The 16,804-nt window shown below is 38.1% G+C and overlaps 1 protein-coding gene across 3 annotated transcripts in view; it reads left to right on the top strand.

Annotated features, from left to right (window-relative positions):
- Positions 1 to 224: 224 nt before the first annotated feature.
- LOC107674073 (phosphatidate phosphatase LPIN1-like) overlaps positions 225 to 16,804 on the top strand; it is a 30,364-nt gene continuing 13,784 nt past the window's right edge. The window contains exons 1-12 of one of the 3 annotated variants that reach the window (XM_016467932.1): positions 225 to 364; positions 6,675 to 6,875; positions 10,106 to 10,201; positions 12,042 to 12,343; positions 13,944 to 14,033; positions 14,547 to 14,645; positions 14,900 to 15,029; positions 15,108 to 15,393; positions 15,482 to 15,575; positions 15,666 to 15,847; positions 16,167 to 16,260; positions 16,405 to 16,474. In XM_016467932.1, the coding sequence (XP_016323418.1) occupies positions 296 to 364; positions 6,675 to 6,875; positions 10,106 to 10,201; positions 12,042 to 12,343; positions 13,944 to 14,033; positions 14,547 to 14,645; positions 14,900 to 15,029; positions 15,108 to 15,393; positions 15,482 to 15,575; positions 15,666 to 15,847; positions 16,167 to 16,260; positions 16,405 to 16,474 (1,713 nt within the window). In that variant the 5' untranslated portion in view covers positions 225 to 295. Of the gene's footprint in view, positions 365 to 4,258; positions 4,717 to 6,674; positions 6,876 to 10,105; positions 10,202 to 12,041; positions 12,344 to 13,943; positions 14,034 to 14,546; positions 14,646 to 14,899; positions 15,030 to 15,107; positions 15,394 to 15,481; positions 15,576 to 15,665; positions 15,848 to 16,166; positions 16,261 to 16,404; positions 16,475 to 16,804 lie in introns of those variants that run through there. The other 2 variants (XM_016467931.1, XM_016467933.1) reach the window with 2 other exon arrangements.

Below are 16,804 nucleotides of genomic sequence, written 5' to 3' on the forward strand. Positions count from 1 at the left end.
ATATATATATATATATATATATATACTGTATATATATATGCTAATTGTGAGAAAGCTGTAGTGTTATCCCCTCTCTCAGGGAGGGCCTGACAGCTTGAGGCTCTTCATGCCAGACCTCTCAAGTTTCGCCTGTGGACACCATTCCAAGAACACACTTGGTAAAATTAGTATACGAAAACACCTTCAAGCCCAGTATATAGCTCACTGCTCAGTTGTTAGCACAAGCATTGCATAAAGACTAGTCTCAGCTTTGTAGTAAAGGCTTATTTCATATACTGGAGTGGATAATGGAATCATGATAGCAGAGGATCAAGTGGAAGGATGCAATGAGAGATTCAGCCCAAATGAGACGAGCTGGACATGGGTAACACACCGTGATTTGTCAGTTTAATATTCAGTATGATGGAATAAAATACTGAAAAATGTCTGTCTGGGCCAGATATTATAAAAACATAATTTAATGTGTTTATTGTGTTTAAAGCTTAACTGTAGTTTTTAATAGCTTTTCGAATAGCTTTAGTTTAGCTTCATTGTTTACTCTCAATTAATTTTGTGCTGATTGTGGCCGGAATGATTGTTCTGAAATGGTTATTTTCAAATAAGTTTCTCATTTCAGGGATGAATTATTAGCATGTTACAACAAAAGTGCATATAATATGCATGGATTTGAGATAAATGTTCTAATGCATAGTTTAACATATGATTTGAATAGTTATTATATTATGATGTTTATTAATTAGTCTGTGAAATATTAATTTTTGGCATCTGCATATCAAATGTCCGTTTGGCTCAACTAGGGGACAATCATCGGCAGGGACACCATGAGCTGCTTCTAGAGCCTGTTATGTGACCTAGAACCAAAAGAGCATTGAGTGCGTCACTGTGTCAGGTTACACGGGTATTTGACAAGGGCAGACTGACCAGGTTTGCGTTCAACCTTTGAGCAAATTCATCCTTCAAAGTGTCTGGATGTTTGTACAATGTTATCATTAAACCAGAGTATTTTTAATAAGAGGTAACATAAGATGTTTAATTAAAAGTCAGGCAATATCTCCAGATATCAGTGAAGGTCAGGCGCTGTATGCTGTTGCATAATCACAGCTGCGGTCATAAAAGAACCCACTAATGGTAAGGATTCATTATTCATTTTTTAAGAGCCCTTATTACTGTTTCTTCTGTGAAGTAAAGTGCAATTAAACACAAATAGCCTACAAACTCGTTTTTTTTTTTTTTTTTTTCTGAAGAAAATATTAATGTTGCTTACCTGTAGCCTTAATTATGCTAGGTTGTTGTGGTTGCTATGTTCAATTGAGTTTAAAGATGCAACACAACAGATGCAGGTTTGTAATGATTGATGTAATCGAACCCCCTTTTGCAGTTAAATATGGCCAGTGCTACATCAAGGCTGAAATAACTGATGTAAAGCTACCAGTGCAGCAGTGCAAGAGTCTGCTTGTGCTGAGACGAAGGAAACAGTTCTGCTGTTTTTTGAGAACAGGGTCTTTAGCTTGATTGACTATAAACAGACATCAGCATGATCTTCCAGCCAAGCCTGTTCTTTGGTTTCCACTTTTGCACTCCACTTGTGTGGTGTAAGAGGTTTAGAAGAGACAAGATGGTACAAATATTGTCTATTTCCACTCAAGTTCCTTCAGTGTGTTCTGGCTAGGTTCTTAAGGTTCTCAACCAAGGAATTATAAAATAATAATAATAATAAATATTAAAAATAGGCTAAAAACTAAAAATGTCAATTCATTCCCTCAACAAACGTTTTCTTCCTCATATATCCAGGAAAGCCTATATATATATATATATATATATATATATATGTGAGGGGGCCTGCCTCATATGAGGTGGCCTGCCTCGTTTTCTGATTAGTCTCTGCCTGCCCTGACTTGGATTGTTCTTCTACTGTGATTGTCTGCCGCTTGCCCCGACCTCCTGCCTGTCCCTCGTTTTGTCTCAGCCTAGCCTCCGCTATTGTATCTACTGGTGATTGACCCTGTCTTGTCTGTTTACTCAATAAAAGCTGCAAATGGATCCGGACTCTGCTGATGCTTCGCAACACTTTGAATATTGTTGTGGGGCCTTGAAGTCAAAAAGGCTGAGAACCCCTGAAATAGTATTATTTAATTGAATTAGGGCTGTTAATTTAAAGTGTTCATTTAGTGTGTTTAATTATTAAAAATATGTAATAAAAATTTCTTTTTTATATTTTTATTATAAAGTTTTTTTTAATAGACATTTAGTAATTATATTTACTACCACCTAAGCAATTCAGGTTTGAATGAGCACTTTTGAGTTTTTGAGAGTGTGCAATCATGCTGTCTGTTCACTGATTTTGTAGTCTTTCAAATCATCTTAATTTGGGTGCTTTTTAAGCAAATATTGATACATATAATTAATTTGATTAATCATAATACCATTTTGATATCAGGTGACAGTTGTAATTGCTTATTATTAAAGTGTTTTTGCATGTTCACGCACAATCTGCTGCACATTGCCCTCAAGCATACGTTCACCATTGTTTACATCATACTAACTGAACAGGAACTTGTTTTGCATGCCTATGGTACATGATGTACTGCCCTGAGACGTCAGGAATACAATGAAAAACAGGCCCCACTTCACTGAAGAGTCTCAGTGTCAGTCTTCCCTGTACAATAGTAAGGTCAGCAGTTTAGTCAACACATGACCCCACATGCCTTGTGTCACAGACCACTCTGGCTCTGATTGGTGGAAACGGCCCATCCCAGGCAACTCCCCCTTCCTCCACGTAAACGCATTCACTGGTTTTCTTGGGAATGTATTTTCACAATCAGTCACGTGCTATAAGCTTATAGACTGCACTGTAAAGAACCATACAGGCAGGCTTTAGGGTAGATAAGGTAATAATAATTACAGCTAAATATAGTGAATATTTTATCTATTTATGTACAAAGTGTTATTATATAATGACTGTCAAGAGACAGCAAAACTAATCACAATCCATTATGAAATGTTAATATAAATACATTAGTGTTTATTAGTATCTTGACCACCATGTCAATAAATTGTATTCATATATAGTTATTTTAACTTGGACATTGTAATCACACAAAGCATTGGTAGTCTCCTGAGTCTCCTCAGACCCCAGACCATCTAAATCACATTCTCCAATTCCTAGAAACCCCGCCAGTGTATCTGGAATGTACTCTAGTGTTCTGGTGTGTCCTGTGGAGAAATCAACAGGTCATAGAGTGTATGCTGACAGTACGCTGTGTAATCGGATAGCTGGGCAGTCCTTGCTTTAACATGGGCAAATTCTCTTAGGTTGTTAATTGCATAAAAGACACATAAAATACACATAAAAGAATGTATGCTTTTAGTGGCATCTAACATCCACTTCCATTTCTTAACAATATTTTTATATGTTACCATCTGATACACTTGGTGTACCCTGATGTACATCTGTGCAGTTTTTCTTTTTCCCCATCTGCAATTACACTGAACAAAATTATAAACGCAACACTTTCGTTTTTGCCCCCATTTTTCATGAGCTGAACTCAAAGATCTAAGACTTTTTCTATGTACACAAAAGGCCTATTTCTCTCAAATATTGTTCACAAATCTGTCTAAATCTGTGTTAGTGAGCACTTCTCCTTTGCCGAGATAATCCATCCACCTCACAGGTGTGGCATATCAAGATGCTGATTAGATATGTGCAGTTTTACTGTACTGGGAGGGTCTGGGGTGGGGGTCCGAAAACCAGTCAGTATCTGGTGTGACCACCATTTGCCTATACTAAGCTGTATGAGACATGAAAAAATTTTCAATTTTGAGAGCATGCAATGGTGGTGGAATAATAATCAGTAAACCACCACTCAATCACCCACATATCTTTTCTATGACGACTTCCAGCCACAGACACACAACTCGTGCTACTGTAAACATTGCGTTTACAGCTGCTGCTTTCCTGCCACGTGAGCAGATTGTGTGTGTTAAATCCATTAAACGCGTGCATTAAATGTAATGCATTGTCAGCATTATTTCACCATCGCAATGCCATATTCAGCAAGCAATTAGAATTAAATATAAATTAGGCAGTTAACTGTGGATTTCAGTCGATTCATTGACTGATCTGTTATTTTAAAACGCAACCACAAAGAGCTGTTCACCGTCATAATAACACAGTGGACAAACATAGTCTCGAATAAACGCTAATTGCGTTAAAAAACTTGAAAACGGAATGTTAAAGATGATTAAAATAACTATAATGCCTTGTACTGTACAAGTAATGCCGCTGACGCTTGTTTGCAGCGTTCTTGTCGCGTTGCGTCGCATCAACAAAGTGTTTGATTGGTCCACTGTGTGAGACGTCATGACTCCAACCACAAACGTGAAAGACGCGTCGCGCGCATACTAATCGATACAGTAGGCAGCTTCATTGACTGTATAGCTGTTTGTCGCGTCGCGTAGCTAGCAATGTAGATGAGCGCAAAGGGTTAACTGTGATGTCAGCTGTCGAGGCAGGGGCTGCTACTCACCGCAAACCGGTTCCACACTGCTTTAAATACAACACCAGCACAGACAGTCAGTGAACAGATAGTGTGTCAAACGCTGGAGACAAAATACATGAGCGAAGAGCAGCGAACATCAACCGGATTCAGCAGCGTCCGAGGATCCACAAGTACTTTTGAATGGCTGTGACATCCTAACGCCTCTGCCGCATCCCACGTATGTGTTACAGGGAATTTCATCCCTCTCTGGCCCCTTATTTCCATCCTGTTTATAGTCATTAGCAAATGTAAATGCATACACTTGTTTGGGTTAACATATTCATATGCACTGTGAAGGGGGCTTGTTCTTACAGCACAGCGGATGATTGTTTACATTCATTGGGTCTGTGACTGTAATGATCCGTGACATTCGGTTTCTGTATCAATCGTGCAATTATACGATTATATACATTTTATGTTCTAGACGTGGATTTAATTTCGATTAACTAAACATTATTTTTTTGATATACAGCAGAATACTTCTATGTCATTTCTCTATTTTATCTATTATCCATGATTCAGTACTGATTGCAATGTATGTGTGTGTATGCATTATTCATTTTTAATGACCTTAGCAGTGACCTCCTTGTCTGGATGATATTCTGTTGTAATTAGTTGAGATGAGTCTTAAAGTGTTTGTGATTATAGGCTATTATGCAGTAGTTATCCTGCAGCTCTAGTGTCAAATTAAGCATTATACATTTGCATACACTGCAAACACTGTACATTTGGATGCTTGCACTATTATTGGCACCAATATCTAATAGCAGAACTATTGGAGCCATGTCAGTCCCATGTGAATGTGTGCATCTGTCTAAATGTGAAGGATCAGTCTGTTGTGTTTGAACAATGAAGACTTGCTTGAAGGTTTTTACACAATCTCAGGGTTACATCTACGGGGCAAATTATTTGGGTTAATTAGATTGTCAGGTTTTTCTAAAAGCCAGAGTTTCCACAGTCATGGAAAACCTAAAAAGATTAGGGAATTTTAAAACTGTGATTTCCAGGCAAAGTCTGTAGTGAATGTCTAGTTCTGTATTTCCCTAAAATATTTATTTGGCTTGAAATGCTTGACCTTCAGTCTGTCCGCTGAGGGTCATTTGTACAGAACTAAATATAAATATTTAAATCTGTTAATTCAAAAAATGGCCACCTGACAAACAAATGAAAATTTGCCCAGCAATCTCTGTAAAATTAATTCTAAATAAATCTTTTAGTAATCATGAACAGCTGGAAAGGTCATGGGCAAGTCATTAAATAAATTGTTCAAAAAGTGTGGGAACTCTGCATGCATACAAAATTATTTTTCTTTCTTTCCTTCCCATTAATGCCAACTTGGTCTGCCTGATCAGAATTACGCAAGCCCTAGCTTGCGTATTGTGATATAGTGTACACAGGATTTCTTTTTTATTTTTTATTGCAGACAATTACTGCAATAACTTGCAATTAGCTAATTACTTTAAACATTACGTGTTGTGCACTACAGAGAGGCAGTAGTTTTCTGGGTTGGTAGAGCATGCCAGAATCAGGCATTATTAAACCCTTGGCAATGCTTAAGGAACACCACTTGTAATACTTTTTTGAGCAATGTCATTGTATTCTGTCATTGTCATTGCAATGTCAATGTCGCTTGCAGTCTTTGGGGGTTCTATGATATTTTACCTTTCACCTAAATAGTCAAAGAGATCTTGGCTCGAGTTGAGCAAGGCAGCACGTTTTTATTAGACCTAGTTCACGCTACAGGTTTTTTTCTTCTCCATTAGGGCTGCAGCTGTAAAATTTCACACAATCGTATACTGTTTATTGTAGAGATGTTTAATGTTATCATACTCACTAAACACACACACAGATGGCTCATCAACATCACAGTTGCCTTTGCATACTTGACTGTGCACTTTCACACAAACAGCTATTAATTTTAGTGCTGAAGTGCACAGATAATTATATTGCTTGATTTAATGATAAAATGATCAAATACTTGTTTATTAATAGAAAATACTTTGTTACATGTAAAAGAGCAACAGAGAACATTACTGGAACATAATAAAACAAAATAGAGATTTTAAGATGATTTTAAGGTGTTGATTTGAGTAGTTTCATGTTTGCCTTTAAAAGCTTGACATCTCTCTATTTCAGAGTCAGACCATGAATTACGTGGGTCAGCTAGCCGGTCAGGTTTTTGTGCAGGTGAAGGAGCTGTACAGAGGCCTTAACCCTGCCACCCTGTCCGGCTGTATCGATGTTATTGTGGTGCGTCAGCCCGACGGAACTCTGCAGTGTTCACCTTTTCACGTCCGTTTCGGCAAGATGGGAGTGCTGCGCTCCCGGGAGAAAGTGGTAAGCAGTAGCTCAGACATGTTTTATGGTGGCAGCATATGAGATTTTTCATATTTTTGCAGCTTACCATTTCGCTGATTCAACTTGTGTGTGTTAAAGGGTTATTTCACTCTTTCATTATTTACTTTTGAGGTTTGTTGTCATGTGTTACACAAGCACATTCGAGCCTCTGCAAGAACCAATGAGTGCATTTATATGCACATTCTTAAACTGATTATGCTTGTGGCAATGCATGTGGTCATGTAAACATGGTAAACCGTTTCCCTTTATCGGCATAAGGATATAAACGGCTTGAGAATAAACTGATCAACACAGCTAGATATTTATCCATTACCCTTATTTCACCCGGCATGCAAACACTTTAACCTGCATCCTGTTGGCTTACTCAAGTGCTCATGTGCGATATGTAACTGGAAAGCGTCATACGGCACATTTAAGCGCATGCAGTCACAGCAAATGTTTCGCATTAGGGGATTATTTTACAAACTCTGACTTTTTCTTGACCCAAGAAATATATAAAAAAGTGTTCTCATCTTGTGCAGCCAAAGGACAGGTGGTAGAGTCGTAGAAACTTGTAGAATAAGTCTGTGCAAGTTTCCCGCTGACATTTTGAAATACTCAAATACTCAGGTTTTTAATGCTGTATTTAAAGCTGCAGTCCGTAACTTTTTTTGTTTAAAAATGATCCAAAATCAATTTTTGAGCAGGTACATAACCTGCCATTGTTCAAAACTATTGCCTTACTTTAGCTCGATTCACAATGGTAAGCTTGTAATAAAGCTTTCTAATTTGAGTGGTACGGGTAGGTTTTCGTGGGAAATTCGAGCATGGCGCTGCGTCATTACGTCACGTCTGTAAACATAAAGAATTTATCTTGGCTAGTATGCTATATTGCACGTGAGGATGCTGCAGGTGACGGATCGTTTATAGCCTTTTCTCACACCAGCTGGAATAAATGGCCGATTGAATTTGAAAACAAAATATAATAATAATAATAATTGGCACGGTTTGATGTGATATAGAGCTAACCGATCGTTAGATTTAATCACCATTGATAGCGTAATTTATTGCTTTTTTCCTCAGTTGATCAGAACAAAAGTGGCAGTTGTTACTTACTTGTTCAGATGACATTCTCCAGTGAAAACTCTTATCTGCACAAGGCTGGAATGGGCTACAAGACCATCAGCAAGAAGCTTGGTGAGGAGACAGCTGTTGGTGTGATTATTTGGAAATGGAAGAAGCTTGCTAATGATCTTAAGGCAGTTGGGACCACAGTCACCAAGTAAACCATTGGTAACACACTATGCTGCAATGGACTGAAATCCTGCAGCGCCTGCAAGGTCCCCCTGCTGAAGAAGGCACATGTACAGGCCCGTTTAAAGTTTGCCAAAGAACATCTAAATGATTCAGAGAAGGCTTGGGAGTAAGAAACCTTAAGGATTTAGAGAGGATCTGTAAAGAGGAGTGGATCAAAATCCCTCCTGAGATGTGTGCAAACCTGGTGACCAACTACAAAAAACGTCTTACCTCTGTGCTTGCCAACAAGGGTTTTTGCACCAAGTACAAGTACATGTTTTGCCTGGGGATCAAATACTTATTTCACTCACTGTAATGCAAATACATTTCTAACCTTTATATAATGTGTTTTTTATAATGGGCAAACTTACAAAATCAGCAGGGGAGCAAATAAATATTTTCCCCACTGCATATGGGTCATACTTTCAAGATGTAGAATCTGTGAATACAAAGTGCAGTCCACACCGGTGCGATGACTGACAGCCACACATTAGATTCATCCATGCTGGAGCCGTGCCGGTGCACAACCCACGCAAGGAAGATAATTCCGCAAATAGCTGCAGTTGCAGGTTTTCAAACAGAGATGGAGACAAAGAGGCAAAACTTAGGCTACGTTTACACGACAACGATGTAGTCAAAAGCGGAAAAGTTTTTCCCTTGCGTTTTTAAAAAGTTTCACGTATACACGACAACGTTTTCAAAACGATTCGCGTTTATACATAAACGGCCAAAAACGCTGTATTACGTATGCCAGGCCAGTAGTTGGCGCTGTCACCTTGTTAGTAAACAGTACCTGTAGGGAAGTGACGATTATATGTTGTATATGATGCGTCTCCGCTGTTGGTTGTAATATTGGTGAAGTAACTCCACACTTTGCTGAAGAAGCATTAGCAAACTCCGCAACCACAGTACCATGTACTCCACCATTGTTGTCATTGATGTTTGTTCGCGCTTGCCTTTAAAATCGACACGTACTGCGCATGTCTACATACCTAACACGTACTATGCACGCGCATGACGTCACTGTTTTCAAAGATTCTCGTTTTGGGTGTTTACACGGAAACGACAACGATGCCGTTTTCAAAAACTTGCACTTTGAAACCCGTTTTCAAAAATATGCATTTTCATTCCCCAAAACGCCGTTGTCGTGTAAATGAACAGGCAAAATGCATAAAAAGTAAACGGCCCCTTACAGACTGCAGCTTTAACATCACAACTCACATAATAACAGATGCTTAAATTTTGACGTCATAACCGGGGAATAATCTGATTTTTAATACAGTGTTGTAAACACTGTTTACTTGCATTGCTTGGTTATTGATTTGCATGCAATTGAAAGGTTAATTCAATAAACTGATTTTTGGTAATTATCAGCACATTGGTATGCATGTAAACGTGCTCAATTAGGGTTGTTATCATGCATCAAGCAAGCACATTTGAGCATCCGTTTACCATGTTTGATGTCCTCTATGTATGTGCGATGATCAATGTTTATACGTGAATAAAAGCCTAAATTAAATCTGTTCATCATATAAAGTGTTCCAGTCTCTTCAGAAGATTTGGTAAACTGCTCAATTCAAATGGATTACATTTACAATGTCTTTTGTACTTTTTAATGTGTGAAAGTTTCGATTGTGTGCACTTTAAATGAAGAGACAAAAAGGATAAGAGAATATAAAAAAATATCTTAATTTGTGTTCTGAAGATGAACGAAAGTCTCATGTTTGTTTAATATTAGAACTGTACATTTCTGCCATATGGACATTGGACATATGGACATAAATATAGTCTTTGAAGTTGTAGACTTATAGGAAAAACTGTTGTTTCATGATGGGATAAAATTAGCACTGTCATTGGCCTTGTGTTGCACATGGCTTACTGTTGTAAATTGTCTTTATTATAGTGACAGCATTCCATGTTCCCTTTCTCCTCAGGTTGACATTGAGATAAATGGGGAGCCGGTCAGTTTACACATGAAACTAGGTGAAAATGGAGAGGCATTCTTTGTCAAAGAAACAGAAAATGATGAGGTGAGTACTGGCGTCCTGTACCAAACAATAAATTGTTGCATTGTTTTTATTGCAGCCAAGGTTCATTGTGTACTGAGAAATGTAACATATGCAAGTATGTACGTATGCACGTCTCCTCAATAGTACAATATCTTGAAATCTGAACTTGTTTACTGGAAACAATCCTGCCACATGCATTCTGCTACCTGAGCTTGAACACTTTGCTCTAGAACAGACCCTTTCTGCCAAGGGCACCGTTGTCCTGTCTAAAACAACACCCATCTTTATGCTTCCCAAGCTTGAAAGAAAAAGCTGACCAATTTAAAGGGCAAAGTAATGCACAGGAGAAAAGCCCTGAAACACTGTACGACTGCTGAGATAAGAAAAGCTCTGTCCGTGTCATGCCGGTTATCCTCCTGGCTTAGTCTTTTAGACTTCCTCATTACTTTCTGACCACAGATGTTTTCTTGCTCATCACAGGAACAAATGCCTGAGATGAATATCTGCTGAGGTACATTGTGTTCGGTAATTGCTAGAATGGTTGCCCTGGTTAGCACTCATGTGGAACATTCTGGCTCTTGAAGGATTGTGACAACGGCTCAAAAGAGAGATGCACTTGTCCTATGACATTTAACACATTGGATGCTTTGGTGTCGCATTTTAGGAGATGATCTTCTACAGATGTAATGTCATGTATTTTTTGACAAGTTTTATATTCATATAGTTCTAGAGATACTACAATGTACTACCACAATGTTTAATACTCTATATAATTTATAATTATATATAATATAAATAATTTTTTTTGCCTTTATTTGTTGCCTTTATTATCAATGACAGTGGGGAAAGTGTGTTTTAAACAAGTATGACATACATACTTCATATCCTTGTAATGATGTGTGACAGTATTACCTGAACATACTGTGTTTAGCATTTTTAGCAGTTTTAAAATAGCAGTTTTAATGCAGAAGAGGCTTTTTCACTGAAGTGCAGTGAACTTGGGATTGTCTTGTTGCCAGTACAAAAGATTAAAGCTGTTGAAGGGGATTTTTTTTTCTTGGAACACAGAATGTCAGATGACATGTATTACTCAAATGGATATCCTGAGAAGGTAACCTCTGCCAATCTCAACCGATGGCATTAGTTTGTGGTGCAACTAATTAACTTTAGCCTCTCCTCCTCTAATGAAACGGGATTTTAAAGTGCTAAAGAACTCTGGCTTTCTGTATTAGTTGTTGTGATGGTTCCTGCTGTTGTATAGTCAGTGTATCTATTTGTGTTGTGGTGATAATGTTTAGCAGAGCTAGATTTGATAATGGTCTGTCTGCTTCAATGGGAGTGATAACTGATGTATGAGCTGGCAGTGTTGGCCGTCTGGTTCTCAAGGTCAATTGAGTGACGTAAACAACTGAACATTATTTATATTTATGTGCAGCCATGCACTTATGTCTTATGAACCCATGACTTAGAGACAGTTCAGAGCTGTGGCACGTGCATGAATTTGTCTGTAATTAAAGATGCAGTGATCTGTGACAAGGTATTAGGGTCACAGTGTTGTGCTTCTGGAATTTAAGTGGACACAGTCAAACTAAATCTATGGCTACAGTCTACATTCATGGTTATATGAGTGAGTGGGTGAATTATCACATTTTACAGGCCATAAATATTTCTACTGGTAATGGAACTATATAGTTATTATTATTATTTCCAATATTTTACTTAGAATTTTTTTTTTCTTAGAAAATTGGCTACAAATAGATCTAGATGTTTTCCTACAACGATTGAAAAAAAAAAAACCTTTAAAATGCAAAAACTCCCTAAAGCATTACTACATTTAGTACTATTATTTCTCTCTCTACAGGAGATGGTGCCGTCCCACTTGGCTACATCGCCCATAATTTCAGAGGGCTCTGCCCTAATGCAGGCCCAAGTTGGAAAAGGTATGTCCCGTCTGTCTGAGTCTGGAAGCGGAACATCCATTCAAACCCTGGGCCCCATGCAGGCCCCTGGTGACAGTTCAGTAATGAAGAAGAGAAGGAAGAGGAGGAGAAAATCTCAAGTAGACAGCATGAAGCGAGAAGACAACAGAGACTTTTCTGAAGACGAGGACATGTTTGCCATTGATATGAGTTCTGATGAAGATACAGAGGCTACAGTAAGCAGGTCAGAACAATCAGTAGATATGGAGAAAGTTTTTAATCTGATAAATATTATTACACATGACTTTCGTGTCATTCTAAACCTGTATGAGTTTTTTTTCTTCCATGGAACACAAAAGAAGAAATTTTGAACAATGTCCATGCCACTCTTTTCCATACCAGGAAAACATCAAAAATGAAATAAATAAATAAATAAATATAATGTTAATGTTAATGTTAATGCATGTAACATTTACTAATGCATTATTAAAATCAAAAGTTGTGCTTCTTAACATTAGTTAATGCACTGTGAATTAACATGACCTAACAATGAACAACTGTATTTTCATTAACATTAACAAAGATTATTAAATACTGTAATAAATGTATTGTTCATTGTTTGTTCATGTTAGTTAATACATTAACTAATGGAACCTAATTGTAAAGTGTTACCGAAGTAGACCATATGGCTTTGCATATTCAAATTTAGCACATCGCAATTGGTTTTGAGACATGTAATATAATTGACATATAATTGACATAAAACCTGTTGACTGTATGTGAACTTAAATGAGTTTTGAGAGCTGAGATGGATGGTGTTTTTTGAAGCATGTCAGCCCCTGGTCACTATTCACTTTCATTGTATGTGGGTAAATGGGGATAGTGGTCTTACCAAGATCTCACACTGAATCTAAATCCCACTTTTCTATGAGTTCAGCCTCGCAGGAGCTGTGGAGCTTAACTTATTTCCTGTATATAGCATAGAGCATGCAACATTTAGGACAGAATAGATGGTTCTGATAATGCAAAGAGATCCTCCTTCTCTTAACCCATTTGAAAACACTGCAAATTATGTGATTGCAGTGGCATCATTTGTTTGATGGAATGAATCCAGTTGCAGTGGTCTTGTGATGTGGGCTGTGTCTGTTTGTTCACTCTTCGAATAAGCTCTGCAATGGAGAGAGAGAGGCTAAGTAGAGAAAAAGAGGTCGCCAGTCCTATTGCTGAAGTAAACAAGCGGCTCAAACAGCCCCTCCAATGTTTTTCCACGAAATTCATGAAACCATGCCAGTTCTGGCTCCAGCTCGAGGGGAGTCCTTTGTTATGCTGGGCAATCTAGCATTTCCCCCACATATCTAAGAAAAGAAATGAAACACACAAACATCTTTTTCCCTTCTTTCACTCCCAGTGGACTACAAGTTATGTATTTTATCTGTTCAATCTGGATAAGCAAGTTAAAAGGTCAATCTTTTAGTGCACTACATGCTTTGCATTACCAAGAACCTGCTTCCCAGGTTCCAGTAATGAATTTAAAAAGTGACGGTAAAAGCCACTGGGAAAACACTGTTCACAAGGCCAAAAAGAGTCAGCTGGGAATGAATCTAAACTCAAGAATGTGTTGCTCGGCAAAGCAGCAGTTTGAATCCAGCTCTTTAGAAACCCCACAATGCTCTCTGTCTTCCTGGAAGAATGAGCCTGTTGATGACAAGCACTGCAGATTATCCTTGGCTATATCTATAGGCATGGCATATAAATGTACTTTAAATGTATACAATGTCTTACTCTTACCTTTTGCAGGTATATATACTTACTTACATGTTTGCCTATACTGTATGTGTTTTCAGAGCCATGTCACATGTGCTATTTGCTGAGCAGGTGAAAGGAACTAGCAGCACATACACACAGTCTGAAGGGAACTGGACTGGTTTTCAAAGGTATGCCACTTAAGACTCCCTGGTTCCAGCCACATCACAATTATGAAAAACAAAGTCACAATTGCAAGATACAAAGTCGCAAAGTTGAAGTAAAGAGAATGAACATACCATATATAATACATATCAAAAGACACAACAATGTACCACAACTAGTATACAACATAAAAACAGCCTCTTACCTGGAGACTCCTGCCAGTCATTTAGGTGATTTTAGAAAGTAAAACAGGCCTTAAAGTTATTGTGTGCATTTCAAAGAAAAGGGCATCAATGCAGGACTGTATTTGTGCCAGTCAGTTGAATGAAATAATTTATATGAAACACTGCCGTGCCAGTGATTCCACGAAAAAACAATAAGATGCCTGTGAAGTGAAAAAAAAAAAACCTGTGAAATCCAAAAATGTGTAGTATGTCAGACTTATTTATTATTATGCTTATACAGTATATTATTTATTTTATACATGAAATTCAAAATAATGGACATTTGAAAATAAAGCTTTGTTTTCTGACCCCCAGCAAAGGGTTGGGGAAGACCTGCTCTTTACCCATTCCCACCAGTTCAGGATTATCCATTTCCTGCCCTCAACAAACAGCCATGTTTCAGTCCACACACAGGTAACCGCCACAATCGCTATACAATGTAATTAAACTTTAAACAAAGCCATAAACTGTAACTTAAGCTTTAAAAGCCTTACATTTCTCTAGTGTATTGTCCAATTTAAAGATTTTTCCTGTTTGTCTAGCATGGAATTCAGTGTTGCACAGTACAAGTAATTAAAAGTTGAAGGCATTGTTCCTATCATATTTCACAACAGCTGTATAAATACAAATCTACAGTTAATCCAAATGTCTCTCATTCCTCCTTACAGCAGCCCAAATGGCTCCTTGCCATCCACACCCAAGAGTGACTCCGAATTGCTGACCAGTCAGAGGAGAGAAGGGAAACCGGACAACCCTGAGATGCTTTGGACGTGGGGAGAGCTGCCTCATGCTGCAAAGGTACAATAATCACTAGACATGCCACATTAACAAATGTGAAGCAGCTATCTCTACGTCATTCTTTTCCTTTTTCCACAGCCATCATTCCTGCAGCCCATTTCGGAGCCTATGGTGGTGACCCCAAGATCAATCCCACCATCTGAAAGCAGACACTTCAGAGCCATCACTGGAGATGGGATGGTGGAGTCTCAGGGCAGTGATGTGTATGTGCCTGATCTCAGGGTTGAAGAGGCAGCATCTGCCGCTGCTGTAGATGTGGAGGCCATCAGTGCTGCAACACATCTCATCACAGACCTAGAAGAGGGGCGGCACAGTCCTGGAGCTCATGCCATTAGCAAGACAGACTCTCCATCCAAGAAAAAAGGTATGTAACTTTTTATGATAAAGTTACAAATCAAAACGTATTTGGCTACTTTTTAAAACATCTAATGCCACACTACATCAATTCCTAGACAAAAGGAGCCGGCACCTGGGATCAGATGGTGTATATCTGGATGACATCACAGAGTTGGAGCCTGAGGTGGCAGCCTTGTACTTTCCAAAGAGGTATATTTTCACTTGTTCATTTATGATCCAGATGTAATGTAAGTATTTTAAAATTATTTTTAATTGTCAAATTAATTTTTTGTTGCTCAGTGAGGGAGCAACTTCTGTGAGGGGTGAGGCAGATCCAAGAAGTGCCAATCAGTCCCCTCAATCAGTGGGCAGCAGTGGAATGGACAGTGGGGTGGACAGCTTTTCTGACCAGTTAGGAGACTTGCCTCATATTGCCATCTCTCTCTGTGGAGGACTGTCAGAAAACAGAGAGATCACTAGAGGTAAAAGGACAAGTTATGATGTACCTTTAAACTACTATTAAAAAGTTTGGGGAAGGTAATATTTTTTTAATGTTTTCAAACGAGGTCTCTTAAGCTCACCAAGGCTACATTTTTCACCTTTGTCACCTTTGAACTTGGTGAATTACTTTTTACCAAGTATACATTAAACCTTACTGACCCCAAACCTTTCAATGGTAGTGTAAAACAATGTATTTTCAGTGGCTGTTCTGTTATTCTGTAGGCTCTGTATTAATATCCTGTTTTTTCTAGATTTCATTAGCTGGGGAAGTAATTAAGCCATTAAATCTTTCATTCACAGAGGAATTCGAGGAACGAGCAATATCTTATCAGGAGTTTGCAGATAATCCATCTATCATTGATGATCCCAACCTGGTCGTAAAGATTGGCACTAAGTATGTCATAAATCCTTTTGCCACATAAAAACATATATAATGTCTTTCATCAAAATATTGTCAAAATACTCTTAGACTTACAATTAAGTACGGTAGTTTATTACATTTGTCAGTTATTTCACACATTTTGTTCTCTCCACAAAGGTATTATAACTGGACCACAGCCGCTCCTATTGTACTAGCCATGCAGGTTTTCCAGAAGCCCTTGCCAAAGGTAAGGACTGCATAAACAACACACACATGTACATAAAGGTCTTTAGCTATTCAACCAACACTGAGTACGTTTACATGGACAACAATAATCAGATTTTAACACGATTAAGACAATACTCTAATTAAGAATCTACCATGTAAACAGATTTTTGATCACCTTAATCTGGCTAAAGTCATATTCGAAGTAAACAGAAATCGAATTGAGACATGTGGAGTATTCCTATTTTAGTCGCATTACTGAAGTTCAGTATAGACATGTAAACACCTTAAAGGGGTCATATGATGCGATTTCAAGTTTTCCTTTCTCTTTGGAGTGTTACAAGCTGATTGT

This window comes from Sinocyclocheilus anshuiensis, unplaced genomic scaffold, assembly GCF_001515605.1.
Source record: "Sinocyclocheilus anshuiensis isolate Anshui unplaced genomic scaffold, SAMN03320099.WGS_v1.1 scaffold544, whole genome shotgun sequence".
NCBI classification, from domain to species: Eukaryota; Metazoa; Chordata; class Actinopteri; order Cypriniformes; family Cyprinidae; genus Sinocyclocheilus; species Sinocyclocheilus anshuiensis.